The sequence below is a fragment of the Excalfactoria chinensis genome, chromosome 1, assembly GCF_039878825.1.
Source record: "Excalfactoria chinensis isolate bCotChi1 chromosome 1, bCotChi1.hap2, whole genome shotgun sequence".
Classification (NCBI taxonomy): Eukaryota; Metazoa; Chordata; class Aves; order Galliformes; family Phasianidae; genus Excalfactoria; species Excalfactoria chinensis.
The window spans coordinates 181,274,518-181,294,453 of NC_092825.1; the positions used below are offsets into that span (position 1 = coordinate 181,274,518).

At 43.0% G+C, this 19,936-nt stretch overlaps 1 protein-coding gene across 1 annotated transcript in view; it reads left to right on the plus strand.

The window, feature by feature from the left end:
* Positions 1-1,672: 1,672 nt before the first annotated feature.
* GUCY2F (guanylate cyclase 2F, retinal) overlaps positions 1,673-19,936 on the plus strand; it is a 43,788-nt gene continuing 25,524 nt past the window's right edge. The window contains exons 1-11 of the mRNA XM_072356782.1: positions 1,673-2,411; positions 4,023-4,324; positions 5,442-5,796; positions 7,668-7,752; positions 10,739-10,835; positions 11,578-11,712; positions 12,336-12,416; positions 13,565-13,741; positions 14,655-14,811; positions 16,171-16,320; positions 18,237-18,385. Of these exons, the coding sequence (XP_072212883.1) occupies positions 1,673-2,411; positions 4,023-4,324; positions 5,442-5,796; positions 7,668-7,752; positions 10,739-10,835; positions 11,578-11,712; positions 12,336-12,416; positions 13,565-13,741; positions 14,655-14,811; positions 16,171-16,320; positions 18,237-18,385 (2,427 nt within the window). The remainder of the gene's footprint in view (positions 2,412-4,022; positions 4,325-5,441; positions 5,797-7,667; positions 7,753-10,738; positions 10,836-11,577; positions 11,713-12,335; positions 12,417-13,564; positions 13,742-14,654; positions 14,812-16,170; positions 16,321-18,236; positions 18,386-19,936) is intronic.

Sequence of the window (19,936 nt, forward strand, 5' to 3'; positions counted from 1 at the left end):
TTCGTGCTGAAGAGCACGAAACTGAAAAGCATCAGTAGTATGGTGGAGCCCAAAAGCAAATATTCTGCTTAACCCAGACCTGAAGTAGCTCCTAGATCTGTTGCTTTCAGGGCACAAGCAGAGCTATCACTGCTGTGGTGCACAGAGGCTCAGCAGTTCTGCAAGGGGCAGACCTCAGGAGCTAATCCTCCTAATCCAAGGGCAGAGCTTTAAGATGCCATCCCTACAATTGCTGAGTTAGATACGAGTAAGTCTTTGCACAGAGATAGTTCGAAAGGAAGCAGCTTGGGAATTCTCTTCGCTGAGGGCTAAAGATCCTGGGATGATGCACCTGAAGTCATGAAACAGTGGAGGAGAAGCATGATCCTGACCAAAGGGGGCACAGGAAACTTTTGACACTACAGGGAGCATCCCAGCAGAAGTGCCCCATGCAAACCACGAGCTAAAGGAGGTGAGCACCCAGGCACATTTACAGGGAAGGCCGACTACACATTGCCTTACCCTGGGGCAGGGATCATATCCAAGGAGAGCCACCATCACCAGTAAGAATCTGCTCTGCTGCTTGGTGGCTGTTTCTGGAGACCTCTCCCCATAAGGGACCTGTGAATGTATTTATAGCATGTTCTGCAGTGTGGTGCTCTGCATTGCATCTCTTGTAGGCTGGGGATCCAGGATAAAAATACTTCTCCAGAAATGACCAGGTAGGCTGGTAAGGGACACGTTACTTTTAGAACACAAACCTGTTTGGCTCAGCAAATTTTCTAAGCCCTGGGATGACATTGTCAGTGGTTGAGAAACTGTTGTGGGTTTTGGATTTCTGTGCCTGGATGTGAAGGGTAAGGTTTTTACTCCCAACAAACATACAGCCCTGAGTCTTTAACCAAGAGTATTTTATGCCAAGAGTGAACACAAGGCTTTTGCCCTGGCAGTTGTTCAGCATTTTTATCTACATCGAATCATGACCTTCCTTTTCCCTTGTTTTGTGATTACCTGTTGATGCCTCTTTTGTTTTGCCAACTTTGAAAGACTCTGGTAAGTGGGACAAGTTCATCCTTGAAAATCTTTTTCAGCAAATTTTAATATCTTATGCATGTCTATCTATGTCTGTAAGTACATGCATATATGGATTAGTACATGTATGCGTGTATTAATGTATATGTGGGCCCTAACATGTGTTCAGAACTCAGTGGGATAGGCAAAAGGTGCTGGCTCAGTGCATTTCACCTTTGTGTGTTCTTACCTGTGTGTTTATCTATGTGATTTGGGACTTATCCTTCCAAATGAGAAGGATACCCACGGGTTGTGCTTTCTGCTGCAAGCAGAGTCTCTCTTCGCTGGCTCATTTCAAAATAGACATCAAAACATGTTAAAACATCTTTATTAAGTGCGCAGTTCAGGACTATGGTAAGTTAAATTGATATTTGGAATGGTTGCCTGTGTGGTACACTGGCCTTTTGGGGTGCATGTCCATGGGTTTAAGCAAATTCTTGGCACCTCACACACTTGCACCTTGAGAACTGTTGAGTAATTTGGGCTGATTCAGCTGTGTCTACACGCACTGAAGAAATCTGTATGCAGGAAAGCAAATGTAATCTGCTTTTCTTCCAGCAACTGGTATTGCACCACTTGGCCTCATGAAGAACTCAGTTTAAGTCTCCCCACTTCTAGAGCAATGCCATTCCTCCTACTGTGTTCTAACAGCTTGCTCTGGGGGCTGCCACAGCGCACTGAATTGCATCGCATCAATAATAGGAATCCAATGAAGACATTTTTCCATGCTGTCTGGTGGGTGCTGTTGGGAATAACCATACTTACCTCCCCAGCACATAGCTTTGTTCTTAAAATCGGACTGCTTGGACCCTGGAACTGTGATCCCTTCTTTTCCAAAGCCTTCCCCCATGCTGCTGCCAGGTTAGCAGTGGAACGAATAAGCAAAGACCCTTCAATAGATCTTGGCCAGAGGTTGGATTACGTGGTCCTGCAAGAAGAGTGTGAGACATCGAGAGCTTTGGTTAGATTCATTGACTTTGGAAAGACTTCCTCAGTTTTCATAGGCCCTTTGAACCCCGGCTTCTGTGAGGAGGCTACATATTTAGTGGAAAACTGGAATAAAGCCATCTTCTCATGGATGTGCATCAACTACAAACTGGATTCTACCACCCACCACCCTGCATTTGCCAGAACTCTGCCTTCTCCAACCCGAGTTTTGTTTGCAATAATGAAGTATTTTCAGTTGGCTCATGTTGGCATCATTGCTTCCAATCAGGCAGTTTGGATGGACACATCCAACAAGTTAGCGAGCGCACTCAGGAACCAGGGGCTGCCTGTAGGCATTGTTACATCCATAGGTAAAGGAGAAAAAGGCATTGAAGACACTTGGAACAAGATCAAAGAAGTTAGTGGCATTAAAAGTAAGTGCTTTGAGTCTAACTCCTTTTTTTTTTTTTGTTAATTATCATTATACTTCTTTCTCCACTGTTATCCAGTGAGCATAGCCTAAGGAATTACATTTTGAGGTCAAGTAGAATTTTATCTAAACTTTACAGAGCAGAGCTTCAGTTGAAAGAATGCTGGGCATCTTGTACGTGATGGGGATAGAGTAAAATGGCCTTCTACACCATCAAATTTTGAGTAGTACTTAATGCAGATCTGTGCTTGAACCTATCAAGTGTAAAGAGGGGTTTGTAGGAAAGTTTTATTCTGTTAGTGGTTTTGACTATGGATTATCAGAAATCTTATGCTTTGGAAATGCTGTGTCATTCAGTACCAGTGTTCACTGAGGTACCAGAGGTGAAACCCAGTGTTATACACACTATAGCAGTAGAAGAGTCCCTGATAGTTTATAACACCAGTAGCAAAGAATCATCTGTTTTATCTTGAGAAAAGCAAGTAAAATTTTTCCTGGTTCAAAACCCCTTTAGGAAGTCTGTACTGAAGCTCCAGTCCTGGTTGTATACCTTTGCAACCAGCTCTGCAAATCCAGATGATGATGCATTTTAGCTAAGACGTTTCAGCTAAGAAGGGCAGCAAGGTGTTGTCTAACTTGGAGTGTTATCAGAGCTCATATCTGTGCTGGGAACCAAATCCACCTTGGATGAATTAGTCTCATCACCTTCACAACACTCTATGTGAGTTAGAGATGATGGATTGCTTTCATAACCATTGGAAGGAACAAGTTTCGCTTCAAAGATGATTCATCTGACCAGTTTAAACTCCCTGCAATAGTATGTGATAAATCTCTGCCTAGACATATCTATCTGTTTCCTGTAATTCAGACACCCATGGGGGAACTGGAGTCTCCTCTTTGGAGATCTCCAAAGGTCCCTGGATGTGATGCTTCTGGGCATCCTGCTTTGGGTGTCCCTTCTGGAGCAGATGGACCCAGGGGTGCCTCCAGCCTCAGCCACTCCTGACATCCAACCTAAACCTCCCCTGTCTCAGTTTAAAACCATTCCCCCTTGTCCTATCACTATCCACCCTCATGAAAAACCATTCCCCTTCCTGTTTATATACTCCCTGTCATCTTGTGCAGATAAAAATGTAGATTCTGGTATGGGCTATCATGAACCAGTTGTAAAACAAGACAGTATCCAACCCAAAAGGCTTACAGATAGTGGCAGGATCAATGGATGGAGCCCGGGTGCTGCTAATGACTGTGTGCACAATGCCACCTTAAGGCACATAAAGGGAAAGATCCTGTCTCAGTCAATAAGAGCAGAGGGCCATGATTATACTGCATGTTATCCCATGGCTCACTTCTGTCAGAATTTCTCTGTAGTCATCCTTCTGTACAACTCCAGGAATGGATGATGCTCACAGCCTCCTTTGCTAGATGTTGCAGACCTGCAGAGATCAAACAAGATGAGTGTAATTCCCAACTTCTTTGGCTCATTATGTGGGTAGGGGACCATTAGGGTCTGACCAGATACTGAAGTTCAGACAGCTCTTTCACTGGAGGAAGCTATTTAATTTTGAAAAGCCCAAATGGATTAACAACAATGTCTGTGATCCTTATGTTTCAGTTATCCTTCTGTGCATGCATTCTGTGCTCATTGGAGGGGAGGAACAGGCTGCCTTACTCAAAAAAGCACAGGAAATGGGACTAACGGATGGAAGATACATCTTCATTCCATATGACACTTTACTTTACAGCCTTCCTTACCCAAATAACTCATTCTATGTCCTCGAAAATGACAGAAAGCTCCAGGAAGCTTATGATGCTGTGCTCACCATCACACTGGAGTCTGGAAACTGGACATTTTATGATGCATTCAGGGAAGCTAAAGAAAATGGTGAAATAGCCAGTGAGTTAGAAGATACACAGGTAAATATTCTTTTTCTTGGACTTTCGTGGGATATGGCAACAGAAAACATGGGGTAGGCAATAGTTATATAGAAAGGACAGCCAAGAGACTGTATGAGCTTGTATTTTGAGAAAAATATGGTGAAGGTTGGATGTAACCTGCATTTGCTTTGAAAATATAATTCTTTTCATTGAATGAAATGCAATCAGTGAGTTCAACTGTAGAACCATGATGGGAATTTAAGTGAAAGGAGGCTCTCAGATTAGTTTTGCTACACCTGACTGCAGTTAACTCAAGATGGATGCATTTAGATGGAAGTGATTAACATCGTGTAAAACAATATCACTGCTGCCTTATTCTTCTTAGCCTTTGTAAGATGAAAGGGGATGGCCTCAAGATGTACCAGGGGAGGTTCAGGTTGGATATTAGGAAACACTTATTCTCTGAAAGAGTGGTGATGCATTGGAACAGGCTGCCCAGGGAGGTGATAGAGTCACCATCTCTGGAGGTGTTCAAGAACCATGGAGATGTGGCACTGAGGGATATGGTCAATGGGTATGGTGGGGATGGGGTGATGGTTGCACTAGGCAATATCAGAGGTCTTTCCCAACCTTAATGACTCTATGAATCTAAGGTGAAAGTTATGTTTCTGAACATTTTAGGGCAATTATCTCAAAGTCTAAGAAAAGACAGATTCTACCTTGTAGACTTCAGAAGTAGAGTTGGAGAATCATGTTGATGAGATGTAGGATTCAGCTGTGCTAATCTTCAAATCTCACTATGATCTTTCAGAAATTGTAAATGATTTTAAAGCACATTTTATCAGATCTGCATGGATATCTATTTCAGAAGGATATGGTTCATGCCTTGAAAGCATCCATTTCTTTTCCTTTTCTGTAATAGGAGCCCAGGTTAACGATACTGAGTGTAGGATTCTTCACTGTAGGTAAAATACCCAAGTCCTCTAATATATCCTCCTAGTGATCAGTCTGAGGTTTCATATGTCAAACCTGTAGAACAAAACCAGGTTTCAATCTTTGAGTTTATAGCTGAGGCAATGTGACATCTTTTAATGCAAATGTCAAGCCAGAGGTTGACAGCACTATATCCTGACCTTAATTTCTCCTGTAACTACAGGTTTCTCCACTCTTTGGGACAATCTATGATGCCATTTACTTCATGGCACTGGCAATAAACAGTGCTCGGAGGAATGGAGCCTGGGTCTCAGGATCTAATATAACAGAGCATACAAGAAACATCAGTTTCCATGGATTTAGCCACTGGGTAGAGACAGACAGCTGTGGGAAGTGGCTGTGCAACTATGTGGTACTGGACACAGATGGTCATGGGAGCAAGCTCTCCCCAACCCACTTGCTGGACATGTCTTCAGAGTCTGTAAAACCCTTAGGCAAGAACATTCACTTTCCAAGAGGAGCCCCACCCAAGCAAGACTGCAGCTGTTGGTTTGATCCAGATGTTCTCTGCTCTGGAGGTAAGAAAGACAAAGCAAGATGCTGTATGGTCACATGGCCCATGTCTCTTATTTATTTAATCTTCTCTCTTACGCGGAGTGATAGCCATGTAAATTAAGTCCCCTCAAAGTGAAAAGACTAAAACCGAGTTGCCACTCTTGTGTGCTTGGAAGAGTTTTCCAGATTTAACAGTCAACATCTATCAATTTGATAGGAAGTAATTTGCTTCCACTTAACATCTTTATTTTAAATAACATGCATTTACTCCTGCTGTTCTGGGATACGACTTAGACAAAATCAACCACTTCTATAGAATATTTCATTCAGCAGTTGAGAAAAAATGTTCCTCTTGGTTCAGCCATAGCTGGTTTAAATCATAGAGCTGTAGAGTCAGAGGACATCCTCTGTTGGAAGGGACTCATAAGGGTCACTGAATCCAGTTCCTACATTGGAGATGTACTGATCGTACAGCTGCTGGCAAACTACAGAAGAGGCAAATGCATTTGTCCAGGAGGGACAAATCTTCTCAGAAGGAGTAGTAATGCATTGAAACAGGCCGCCCAGGGAAGTCATAGAGTCACTCTCCTTGGAGGTATATGGAGATATGGCACCGAGCGACGTGGTTTTGTGGTCATGGTGGGGGTGGGTTTGGGTTGGACTTGATCTTAGTGATCTTTTTGAACCCTAATGATTCTTTGATTCACATATCCCAATCCTTCTGGATGGGAGGCATGTCTCTGCCCCTTTGTCTTCTATGATAAACGCTTCCTTTCAGGCCTGCCTGGTGGGATCTTCCTCAATCTCTTACTCAAGGTAACACCTCCTGGAGAAAGCTGTCCTGGTTTCTATTGCATATTGGTGGAATGAAATTTTGGTCTACACCTGTATACTGTCTGTAAGGTTCAGAAATGGTTGAGTAACAGCATTCACTTTTTATAGTACCTGTATTTCTTCTCAGAGGGAGGTGCATAGTTCTAGTTCCAGGCTGGAAGATGAAAGCAGAGTGACTTTTGTGCATGATTACGATCAGAGACTGGAGCCATGGGCTGAAGCAGAAAGTAAGTCCAAATCTGGCAGGAAAATTATACCAATTTTCATGCAGCTTTCACTGGGAAGCTCTATGTCTCAGTGCTCCCAAAGTGGGCTGTGATTTAGATGCAAGAGAGACTTAGAGTCATGAACTTTTTATCAACCCAGACTTCTCCATGCTTGTTTGTGTTGAAGGATCTCTGAACACAGACAGAATACAATAAAAACAAATAGAAGACAGAAGAGGCAAAGACAACAAACACTTCCCACTGGAATTGAGCTCATCCGTTCATGTCAGCTTCCCTCAGCACTCTAGCAAAGCAACTCATGAGCAAACTGTCTCCAGTACTTTCTGTCAATGAGGCCATTGAAGAAGAATTCAGCCTTCTCTCCCTTCTCTCTTCTCCCTGAAAAATAACAGATGGACTGATGGCTCTCACTGGCAGTCAGTTTGGTACCACATGATAAAGCTTATTCAGTGGTTCAGTTCCTGGAGAGAAAAGGGTCAAATGTTCAAAAGTTATGAACTTTGCAGAAGCTGTCTCTAAAGTTGCCTCTAAAGCATATCTCTTCATTGTGGGTCTATATTTAATCAGTGAAAAACTGGGTCTCTGGATCTGGTATAGAAAGGAAAAAAAAAGGGCATGTAAGTATATAACTAAAATAGTTTCATTGCAGATAAAATCAACATTTGTATATTCATGAATTAAAAACAAATAAGGATCATTTTCTAACATTCCTCTAGGTGAATACTTGACCTGGCAGTCAAATGGCTTAATGCTGGCAATTTTAATGCTATTCACTATATCAGTGAGATTTTCTAATCCACTTATATGTATATATTTTTCACCTCTTTGCACAGGGATTGAGCCTACAATCATGATCTTGGGTACAATGCTGGTATTTGCCCTGGTGCTGTGTGCTGTGGGCCTGGCTTATCTCATCAGGTGAGAACAGTAGAACATCTTTGATTCAGAGCCAGTTATACTTTGTGTGCGAGGCTTACACCAGTTACCACTTTGGAGCATGTGTTGCAGGTTTGACTGTGGTCTTTGCTATCTAGAGGAACATCTCTTCTGTTTATTGATTGGGGCTTGAACAGAGTGGGCATTGGTTCTGCTGTCTCAGAAGGAGCCATTTCATGCTTAATCCAGCCCGGATTGCTGTCAGCTGCTAGAAGGATTAGCTGCATGATAGCCTTGATGCATCAGGAAGATGACTAACACTTTGGAAGTGAAAAGCATGACATAGGAAAACAATAGAATATAATGCATACATACAATAAGCATCTGTTTTGAGAACATCAGGGTGGTGATGCAGTGTGCTGCCACATTAGATGTCTTTTTTCATACTCCAGATCATTCTTCCCTTCTTTTCTGTCTCAAATATGATTGTGTTTTCTACAAAACACACTGGATGATCCTCTTTCCTTTTTTCTCTGTGTTAAAGTGAGGCTCCCTTTAGAGAGCCAGCGTAGACTTAGTGGATTGCTCCTTGGCAAGGACTGTGTAGCCTTAAGCCAGAGTAGTCTTCCACTCCAAACCCTCCCATGGAGGAATCTGTCTGTCTGTCATTGGTGCCATCTCCATGGCACAAGACTGAAATTAGAAGGCGTATACTCAGCAGCAATGTGTTCAACAGAGCAAGGCTCCCATATTATCCCATCCAGCACTGCCTGGCAGATAACTCCCAGACACATTTTCTCTTCACTCCTGAATCATCCCTCCAAACCTATATGATTATAAGGCCACCCAACAAACACCACCCCAGCAGCTTCACTGCTTATGACGCACAGCTGCTTCTGGTTCCTTGGCCACCAGCCTCTACAATTACACAAATAAAAGGCAATTTTTTCTGCCTACTCTAAATCTAAGCTGTTCCGCAAGTACCAGACTGTGCCTGGGAAGGCTTAGTTGTGAGTAAAGATGTATGACCAGCTGCAGAGGGAAATAAAATGTCTAGCATGACTCAGACAGTGATTTATGTCAGAGAAGGGCATGTCTGGGACTAAATTTAAACCACAGCACCAACTGAGTTCATATGGGGGAGCACTGGTCTAAGCTCTGCCAGGGTTCTGCTGCATGACCCTAAATGAGTCACTCTGCTCTCTGTCTTTGCTGTGGGAAGCAGAGTGCTTTCCTCCATGCTTGGGGGAGAGGATGTGAATGATGGAGCAAGGTTTTCAGGAGGACAGCCGAAGGGTACATGAGTGATGAGTTTTTTGTGTAAAGCTGATTTGGGTGGCTTGGAACAAAGCACTTTGAGAAAGGTGATAATAAACAAGCCAAAGTGATGTAGATGTATGGGTGAACTCTGAACTCTGGAAAGCTGTGCTATTCTAAAGTGTCCAGAGTGATGCATGCAACAATGAGAAAGTAAATCGTTGCAATCTGTGGATATTTTACAAAACGAGTCCTTCCACAGTATGGTTAATAATAGGAATCCTACTGCCAAGAGGATCAAATATTCTCTCTGGGAATAGTTTTAGTTGTCTTAGCAGACGATCAGATATTTGCTGGAGCATGAACAGAGTTCCCTGAACCAAAAAGAAAAGTGATAACGGGAGCAATGGGATGCTTTCCTTCCCTTTTCTCTTCACCTGCTTGATGAATTCTGTACTGTCTCATAGACAGTATGTTTTGTGCTCAGTGTCAGACCAAGCCATCATTGAAAGAGTGGGTTAAAAAACAACAACAGTGTGTGACTTCAACGTCTTTCCTGGGTCCATAAAATATCTGTGTGGCAGCTTTTAGAATCAGATGAATCCCAGTGAAACTCTGGAACGTTCCATATTGGTTTGTGCAAGCCTGTCTGAACTAGTCCATGATCATACAGTCCTTGCCAGCATGTCATTTCTTGCCATGATCTTATCTGCCTTCTCAATTCTAGAGAAGCTGGACAAGTAGCAGGTAACACCTGATAAAGGCATTGAATTTTCTGACTTCTCTGTGGCAATTTTGCAAATCCAGAAGTCTATAAAGGAGCCCAGAGTCATCGTTTGGAAAACAGCAGTGTTTTGGGGAGGTGCCAGAAGCACATTTATCCTGTGCTGCACAGTATGCGATAGGCATCCTGTCTGTCTCAGATCCCGCAAGCAGATCTGAATCAGCAGTCTTCTGCTTTATCTAATCACTCATGACGGAGACGAAAAGTACTGGATCAGCAATACTACTTCCAAGACCTTCACGCTGCATTGTCATGCACAGAAAACTGCTCATCCCTTCCAGCCTTTCCTTCTGTTTGTTTCTTTACCACACAGATAGGCTGGTCTATTAAAACCTAGTATTATCTCCTGATGGACAATGAAAAAGAAAATTAAGCAAAACAAAGTATGCATTGCATACGCTGCCAGTTTGCACTTGAATTGTAAAATGGCTTGAGTTCCAACTCCCTGCCATGGACTGCTGCCTTCCACAGCTATTCCTTGACATGGGCTTCCCTCCCAGGCAATTCCTTGTTTTAGCATGGAGTGTGTCTGCCTCAGGGCCAAGCACCTTGCAGAAGAGGCCATTAGTGGCAGGTTTTCCACCACTTGTCAGCAGATCGTACGCTTGTGAGCAGATTGATTCAAAATGTCTATTTGTGATGAGATTCTTTGGGATCATGGCCTTGGCTGTCTATGATTTGGGCAGCCCTTGTTGCTTTAGTGGAAGGATTTCATCCAAGTCAGGTCATCATGCTCCCACTCATGCCCAGCCCTGTGCCACCATGTTGCATAATCTCAATACTACAGTGAGGCTAGATATCCCTGGAGGCATTGAAGTCCAAGTTGGATGGTTTCTTGGGCAGCCTGACTTAGCAGTTGGCAACTCTGTTCATGGAGGGGGGTTGGAACTTGATGTTCTTTGAGGTCCTTCCTATGATTCTATGATTCAGTATTGCAAATGACTTACCTAGCTAAAAGTCATAACTGCAGCTCTCCAAATCTCCCAGGCATAGCATCCTGAACAGCCAGCTATTCAGGGGTCCTAACAAGATAATATTGACACTGGAGGACCTCATCTTTATCAACCCAGAGCTGCATAAAAAGGTAAGCTTTTCCACACATGCAATTGACTTGAGAGGATACTCAAAGATAGGTTTGCTTATAGTACTTTCATACCCATTTCTCAATGCTTCATTTCCCCCTTCATGCTGAACACTTCCCCATATGCTGAGAGGTTTTGAATTTCAGGTTAGATGCACAAATAAATAAATAAATAAATGAAATCAAAGCTGTTATAATGTAAAATAGTATTCTTGGTAACGCTTATTCTAATAGATAGGGCTTATTCTTTGTTCCTAGGATTGGAAAGTATAGTATTGCTTATATCTACATAGATAAACCACCTTACTACCTAAAACAAAATGTTTGCAACCAAACTGCTTACTAGGAATTGCTCCTGGCTTCTGTTGGCTGGCTCCTTTCAGCTCTGAGTATTGTTTGGGGGATTGCTATTTGGCACAGGCCAGGCCCATGCCAACCATTTGGACTGCTGTGAGGCCATCTCACTGCTTAGGTTGATGGCACAGTTACAGGCCTCTTATCTATGCCAGAGGAGAAATTACCCAGTGACTCACTCAGGCTGAAATCTCCCTCCTCACTTCCATCACCTAAAGCACTACTGCAGTGTTTCTAGTTACTACTTAGGAGTATTTCAGAGGTGATATGGAGAGTTTGGGAGTGCAGGAAAGCTTACTAGCATGGTGACATGGATGTCCTGGGCAGAGCTGGAGTAGAGGTTTACCTCTAGAGATGTTAACTGTCTTACATCTGCTTTCCTTGCATCCAGAGACTGACATTGGACAGTCTGACTGATGCAAACAGTGTAACAGCTGAAAGCAGGAGCCAGAAATCCACAATCCGCTCTGGTTCCTTAAAAAGCAATTCAGCCACCCATGAAACGTCCAACGTGGCTTTGTATGAGGTAGGTATGGACACAGTCAACAAACCATTGCTTTGGTTTATTGGGCTGCTTAAGTGGGGAAAGTCTTCAGCCACAGTACTGTAGATGCCAGGGTATGGGTGCTGCTGGAGGCCCAAGAGAGTGTCTTCATGTCTGGAGACATTCAAGGTCAATCTAGACAGGGCTCTGAGCTTCTGCTTGAGCTATAGATGTCCCTATCACTGCAGGGAAGTTAGACCAGATGGCATTTAAAGGTCCCTTCCAACTCAAATGATTCTATGATTCCACAATTAGCTTCTCCCGAGCATGGAGTTACCAATGTTTGAGGTGACCTTACCCCAACCCACAAACTGACTCTTGTAGTTATGTGTGATTGAGGTATTCAAACAGGCAGAACACGGTACGCAGTATTGCCTAGTCTCATCTTTGTTGAGTTGCCACCCTCTAAAGGCAATGTGAAGAAGCTTTCTTAGAAGACAGAGCCTTTAAGTGGCAACATCTCTAATAAGGACCTTTATTGCAAGACACAATCCAAGTATTTTATCCACTTTCAAAATCGAGGATCTGGAATTCAAAGCTAGGTGTCAGTGTTAACTCTTGCTCAGAGACTCGCTCTATCATTCACCCACCTGTATTGTGCACAGGGAGACTGGGTATGGCTGAAAAAGTTCGAGAAGGGAGCAATTCACCACCTGCGGCAAAGCTCTACCAGCATCCTGAGGAAGGTAAGCACAGAGGCTGCCTGGGCATGTGGAGGGAAGGTTCTTTAGGGGGGGCTTTGCAGTGGCAGGGATATTTTATTCCCTTTGTCTCCCTTTTATATCTTTGGAATCATATTGCATGACTGTCAATAATTCTCGCTTGGTTAAGTCTACTGGAATGGAGCTTGTAGGATTGAATCTGACAAACATGACCATGACCAGTGAGTGGCAGTAACCAAACCCCACCCTGGGATGGGTACTTCAGAGCTGGTGCAACACTAAGGGTATAAAAAGTCCTTTAAGTAAAATTGTCTGCTGAAGCAGACTGGTTTGGAGGAAACCCTTTCTGTATCAGGGCAGGGTAATATACTGGTAGCTATTTTATATGTTGTTTGTTGACTACCTAACAGTGCACAGATACAGTGGCATTTGCTATGTATTTTCAGCTAAAACTCCCTTTAGAAGTTCAGTCTTGCAACTTATTGACTAACAAACAAACAAACACACTCGTTTTCTGTATTCAAGGCATTAGCATTGGCAACTACTGTTAACACAGGAATGGCTTTATAGAAACACAGCAAATTTACCAGGGCATTTAGCTGTTGTCACCGTTGATGGATGACTTCGGGTACTCCAGGCATTGCTTTCCAGATCAAACTTGAGCTGAACTCAGTTTTCCCCATCTAAGTCATTCTGTCCTGGTGAGAGGTCCAGGTTGTCTAAAGAAACACAAATTACTGTTCAGCCATTTTTCCCATCTTCCTTTCTTTGTCTTAGTGGTTAGATTAGGATGAGCAAAGATTTGAATAGACAAAAGCAAGTGGCAAATTGTTTGTGCCAGGAAAGGTTCAGGATGGATGTTTAAAATAATTTATGCTATGAAACAGTGGTGATGCATCGGCACAGGCTGCTCAGGGAGGTGGTGAGTCACCATTCATGAACTGGGGAGCATTGGCACTGAGGGACATGGTCAGTGAGAATGATGGTGTTGGTTGGGGATGGTTGGGGCTGGACTTGGTGGTCTTAGAGGTCTTTCCAACCTTAATGATTCTGTGACTCTATGCTCCTGGTGTGAAAAGCTGTTTGGAAGCATAGGAATGGTAAGAGCTCGTAATAATTCTAAGCAGATGTCTGGCTGGCTTGGTCTCCTGTGATTCACTGTCTTGTTTCAGATGAAAGATCTGCGTCATGAAAATGTGAATCTGTTCCTGGGCTTTTTCTCTGACTGTGGCATCTTTGCCATAGTGACAGAGTACTGTTCCCGAGGAAGTCTGGAAGATTTGCTGAGAAATGAAGATATGAAACTGGATTGGATGTTCAAGTCCTCCCTCCTGATGGATCTAATTAAAGTAAATCCATTGCTCCTGCTGAAGCCTGACCTGCATGTGATTTTTGTATTACCGTAGCCATTTAATCCAGGACTATGGGATTCTCAGACTAGGCTGCAGGGAAAGCCAATATGAGTGTAATTATATTGTATATACTGGCCTTTAATGGAAACCTCTTATTCTTATTTCGTTACTATGTGAGGAACATGGTTTAGGGTGATAGAATTACATCCACTCAACAGGATGAGATATTGAAACTACCCATCAAGCTGGAACTGATCACCTGAACAGTGAATCTGATGACATAATCCTCCTTCCTGAAGTCCCTCTCTTGACATAAATCAGAAATGCTTCTAGCACAGAACCAAGCCATAGAAATCTCCAGTCATAAGCACAGTCACTTGGCAGGAGTGCTTGCTCACTTCCAGACACATCCCATGTGTTCATATCCCATTACAGTGAGCTAGGGGTCATGGGAAGGTGGTTTGCAGAGGGTTTACTTCCAGAGCTATTCATAAACAATGTGATCTTCCTCCTTTAGGATCTTGGGTTATGGCATCCATCTCTCATTGCCTCATCATTGAGTATCACTTGTATCTACCTTCTTAACTTCATCCAAGAGTACAGCTTCTGGGCACAATTACTCCTAAGACTACAAAGAAGTGGGTAGCAACTCTTAAAGGTCCTTTCCAGTATGACAGCTAACTCAAGTTCTTATTTCTAATCAATTTCTAAACTTTTTCCACTGTTTCCTGGGCTGATTATAGCTGGTTATGTGATTTGGATTATTCCAGAGGCTACTACCTGAACTGACTTTTGCATTTGGCAAAGTCAGTGCTGTATTTGATGCCCTCCAAGGTTGACTCAGTGGCTCTGGATCCTAACTGATAATGCAATCTCAAGGAACTGCCTCAATCTTTCCTATATTTCATAGGGAATTAGGTATCTGCACCACCGAGACTTTGCCCACGGACGTCTGAAGTCTCGTAACTGTGTTGTGGATGGACGCTTTGTGCTGAAGATCACTGACTATGGTTATAACGAGCTCTTAGAAGCCCAGAAATGCCCTTATGTTCAGCCACCTCCAGAAGGTAGGTGGCATCAGGGAAGATCTGGGGGGAAATATTTGTCTGTTGATTTAGTAGATGTTTGTCCTAGTGCAATTGCAAGCCAGTGGACGTGTGAGGATTGATGTGCTCAGTCTCACAACATCCAGGCACCTGTATGCAATGCATTGTTGGAGGAAAGGATATGTAAAGTTTTTCAGACTTCCTAAAAGCTAATAGCAGAGATTTTATTGTAAGCAGCAACGGAGCTTAAGCTCATTGTATTTGGGGAAGATTTGAGTGCATCTCAAATCTGAAATAATCCTGAATTGCTGTGACAAGTGGTATTGGCTCCAGTTATGTCTTTATAGGGAGATACTGGTGATACTGGAAATAGATCCTCTATATTCCTGTCACCAAAGGTTGCTACATGACATTCCCACTACTTAGGGACTGCATCTCGCGGGATCAGGTTTGGAGATTTTGATAAAATTTCCTTCCATGTGAGAAGAAATTGGCTGCTGATGCTTTGGGATTATATGATAGCCTTGTAAGCTGGTTTCAAGTGGCACGCAGTGCTTCAAACCCTCTATCACTGGATTTGTTTCCCACATTCCCAGTGTCTCAGTTATAGCAGTTGTCAGAAGACCACTCTTCTCCACCCTTAGGGATGTTAGAAATATAGCAGTACCTGAAATGTTCTTTATTCCCATTACCCACAGTTGCCAGGCTAACAACACCCCAGCTTGAAGAAAGCATTTAATCAGCTGTTATTTTATTAAAGAACAACACCTGCAATAAGACATCCAGGCTTGAGCAGCAACGTTTTGTCTGAGTGATGCTTTTTGTACAGAAAAGGAGTTAAAACTTGACACTGGTGAAGTGACTTCTTACATAGCTAAGTTCAAGGCTGGTGTTATAGAATGTGAATTCTTCATAAGGAAAAAAAAAATAAAATTAGAAGACAGAGTGAAATTTGGAGAATTCACGTTGATTCATTGCATGTAAGCTTAGTATTTTTAGCACATCACAAGAAAGAAAAGACCTGATCTAGTAATCAATGGTGTGTGTTCCATCCCCTCATCAAATGACTGAGCTGAAGAATGCAGTTCAGCACTGGGAATGGTTTTAAACTAAGACAGGGGAGGTTTAGGTTAGAGGTTAGGAGAATGTTTTTCACTCAGAGGGTGGTGGCACACTGGAACAGGTTGCCCAAGGAGGCTGTGGATGCCCCATCCCTGGAGGCATTCAAGGCCAGGCTTGATGTGGCTCTGGGTAGCCTGGTCTGGTGGTTGGCAGCCCTGCATATGGTGGGGGGGTTGAAACTACATGAGCATTGTGGTCCTTTTCAATCCAGGCCATTCTATGACTCTGTAAAGAATCTGATGCTCTTGATTTGTTTAGAGTTGCTCTGGACAGCCCCTGAGTTACTGAGGGACCCAGATATGCGCAGAAAAGGCACGTTCAAAGGAGACATTTACAGCTTTGCAATTATCCTACAAGAAGTTGTTGTTCGGGGCCCACCATACTGCACTTCAGAACTCTCAGCTGAAGGTAAGCAACAGTTTCCATTCATTTTTTAAGGCTTTACACAGAGCTTTCACAAAAGGTCTGGTCAAGCCCTTTATATTAAAGGTTGGTGGGGAGATGATGTCTCAATCTCATGACCATTTTTGTTGGGGGGGATAAAAAAGGCTGTTCTTAACAAAACATCCATAACATCCATTCCATAACGAACATCAAAATGCATATTTCTGACCTCAGACTCTTTGTGTGACTAATCGCTCCTATTAGGGGTGTTGGGACAGTGGGTCACCTCCCCAGATGCTTCAAAGCTGTTCAGCCCTGCTGTAGCACTTCCAATGCCCTTTCACACTTCTGACTTTTCATCAGGGTGTGCAGTGAAATCTGTCAGCGGAATTTTTCATGGCTTGGAAATTCCCTTGCTTCCCATCCATCATTCCTTTTCTGTCTGTCATAAGAAGGGTGAGGTTTTTGAGCTTTTTGGCTTCTTCCTATTTTGTTCATCTACCCATCTATTTTTCCTTGTTTCCCCATTTAAAGAGTTTCTCTCTCCTTATCAGAGATCAACGTGATGCATCATGACTCTGATGTCTTATGATGAAGTCTGCCAGTACCAGAACTATCATATAGGTTAATTTGTTAGGCATTGCTCATGGTGTAACTCTCATTAGTTCAAATCTTGTTAAGAATGCATGGGAAGAGCAAATACACTCAGTCAAGTTCACATAAGTACTTGGATAGGGAGGGGTTGAGAGCAGTCAAAAAAAAAGCCAATTTCAATGAATGTCCCTTGTAAACCCATTTTAGGTTGGACAGTCACCAGGTGGGGTACAGCCATCAGTATCTGCCAGTTCAGTACTTGAAGAAATGGCAGTGGCTGCTGCAGCAATACTGTGATGATGGTAACCATGGTGCAGCCTGCTCTGTAATTCATACCTGGACTGCGATGTGATGGATGATGTAAATTGCAGGTGTTCTCCCACCTAGCCCCACTGGGCAACCTCCAGCAGATGCTGAAATGCATTCTAGTTTCCTGACTTGATAAAATGATGAATTTCTACTCATTTCTTCCTAATCCTCGAGGAGCTTTTACTCATGGTGTGAACTTTAGAACTGTCTGAGGAAAGCATTTCCCCTTGGCCGCCCTTGGAAATGTTAGGGCCAAGTTTTTTGTTTAGTTCATTTGGTGGAGACTGGTGGGATGGGCTAAAGAGCTTTAAAGTAAACTGTCAACACTGAAAAGCTTTGGGTGCTCACAGTAACAGCTGTGGAAATGCAGGGTCCCCACCAGAAGGAGTGTGGTTTTCACTCCAGATGACTGCTCAGCATTTCACCAAATGAAACCTTCGGAAACAATCACAGTTGTTGTATTTTAAGCAAGCAGATAGAGGTCTACCTTTCACTTTTTTCAAGGCACGATTAGCTCCCTGAAGGTAACTCTCAGTCTAAATAGAAGAAAGCCAGGCTAAAAAGCAATAACAAAACCCCGCTGCCTCTCTGGAAACCTCCTACATACTATTTCCCAGTTAAAGATGATGTGTCAACGGCTGGTATCCTTCCTGTCTGGGCTTGGCTGTAACCCTCTGCTGTCTTAGAGGACCACAAATCCTGATGGAGAGAGTCAGAGGCAATTTCATTAAATATAAGCCTGTAGGCTCACACATACCCATCTGTCACACAAGCTTCCCTTATCCAGCCACTTTATTGCTTGTAACCTGGCTCTCCAGGGACAAGAAGGCAATTGAATTGCTTGTCTTGTAAATCCTCCAAGAGACTCCTGACAGAGGAAAGCAGAAATCCCCAGGCTCATTTGACACAGCCACAGAAGCATGAATAATAGCGTCAATGAAAGAATGAGCAAGAGACAGATGAAAAATCTCATGTCTTTCACCCTCACCTAGTGCCTCCATCTCAAATTGTGCTTTGGATTCTTCTCTTTGCCACAGAAATTATAAAGAAGGTGAAGAAACCACCTCCCTTGTGCCGCCCAAACATAGCCCCTGAGATGGCCCCCCTGGTGTGCATCCAGGTAATGAAGCAATGCTGGGTTGAAGCCCCTGAGCGTCGTCCCACATTTGAGGAGGTATTTCATAAGGTCAGTGTACAGAGCACAAGGTGTGATCCTTTGTTCATACTTATCAGGAAAGTATTTTCTATAAGCGAGCCCTCAGGAAATGATTGAGAGAACACTAGAGCCCTAGAGGCTTTGCTGTTGGGTTATTTTATAGACTGTGGTGCCTAGATGCTTGTTTTCATCAACTGTGCCATATCTACACCACATTCTGAACCTGGACTCAAGTGGGACTACAGCATGGGGTGTAACACAGGAAAGACATGGGTCTGGTGTCTTCACATTTGTGATATGCCTATCCTGATGGTCTCATGGAGATCAAAAAAAGCCATGAATTATGGTGTAGCTTTCAGATCAATATATTGTTTCATCTTCTGAAGTCTCACAGAAGAACTCTGTATTCTTGGTTACAAGAGATCCAAAACTGAATGACCTTCAGTGCCAAGGCCTGGAGAAGAAGCAACTGAAAACAGATATGAAAACCTTGCATGGTATTATGACTGGTGTATAAAAGGTGATTAGGGGATAATAGTTTTCCATTTCTATTGCATAATGCAAGAACTAGAGACATCAAATTAAATGAGCAAATGATCCAGACTCCAAGCAAACAAAAAGAAGTGCTTCTTCACATGTTACATATGTGAACTGGACAGCTTCGTCAAGGGCTGTTAAACACAAAAATACCATATTTGGTATCAGAAATCTCTGCATTGCAAACTGGTGGATTTTGGGAGCATATTCTGGGGAAGCGTGACTGTACACAAGCCGTGTTTGAACATCTTTTCTGGACATCTGTTACTGCCCACTAACAAAATAAGCCTTTTGTCTGATCCAGTAATGCTGTTCCTATGTTCTTTTAAGATCAAACTAGATAATCCGATATCCATAATTAGCACCTTCTAATTCTATGAAGCTATGATTAATTTCACACTCATGTCACTCTGTACTTGATCCTAATTAAATATCTGAAACCACAATTGCTCCAAATTGTCCCAGGGCTCATTTTCAGGTCAAGAGGATCAAGCTCAATTCATTGTGGTGGGGGTGTAACAGTGCACATACATGCCTGTGTACAAAGGCAATTTAAGACCAGTAAGACAAAAGTTGCCAATGCCCTGGCAACACTGACATCATCACGTTCTACAACTACCTGTCTCAGGTGGCAAGACATAAGGAGATGGACTTGAGTTGCACCAGAGGATGTTTAAATTGGAAATAAGAAAAGTTTCTTAATGGAGAGGGTGGTCAGGCATTGGAACAGGATATCCAGGGAAGCTCAGGAAAGCAGTGGAAATACCTTGTCTGTATTCAGGAGTCATATGAACAAGGCACTAAGGAACGCTTTTTAGCGGTGGGACTTGGTAGGTCAAGATAATGATAGGACTTGATGACCTTGAAGCTCTCTTCCAATCTAAATTATTCTATGACTCTGATTTTATGATTCTACAGCCTGGTCAGAAAATTTATTATGGGACAAATGAGGGTGCAGACCTGCAGCCTTGTAAGACTCCAAAAAATCTCACATACTTCCTTATCATCCCAAGGGAGGTGGTGCTTCACTTAACCTTCACAGAA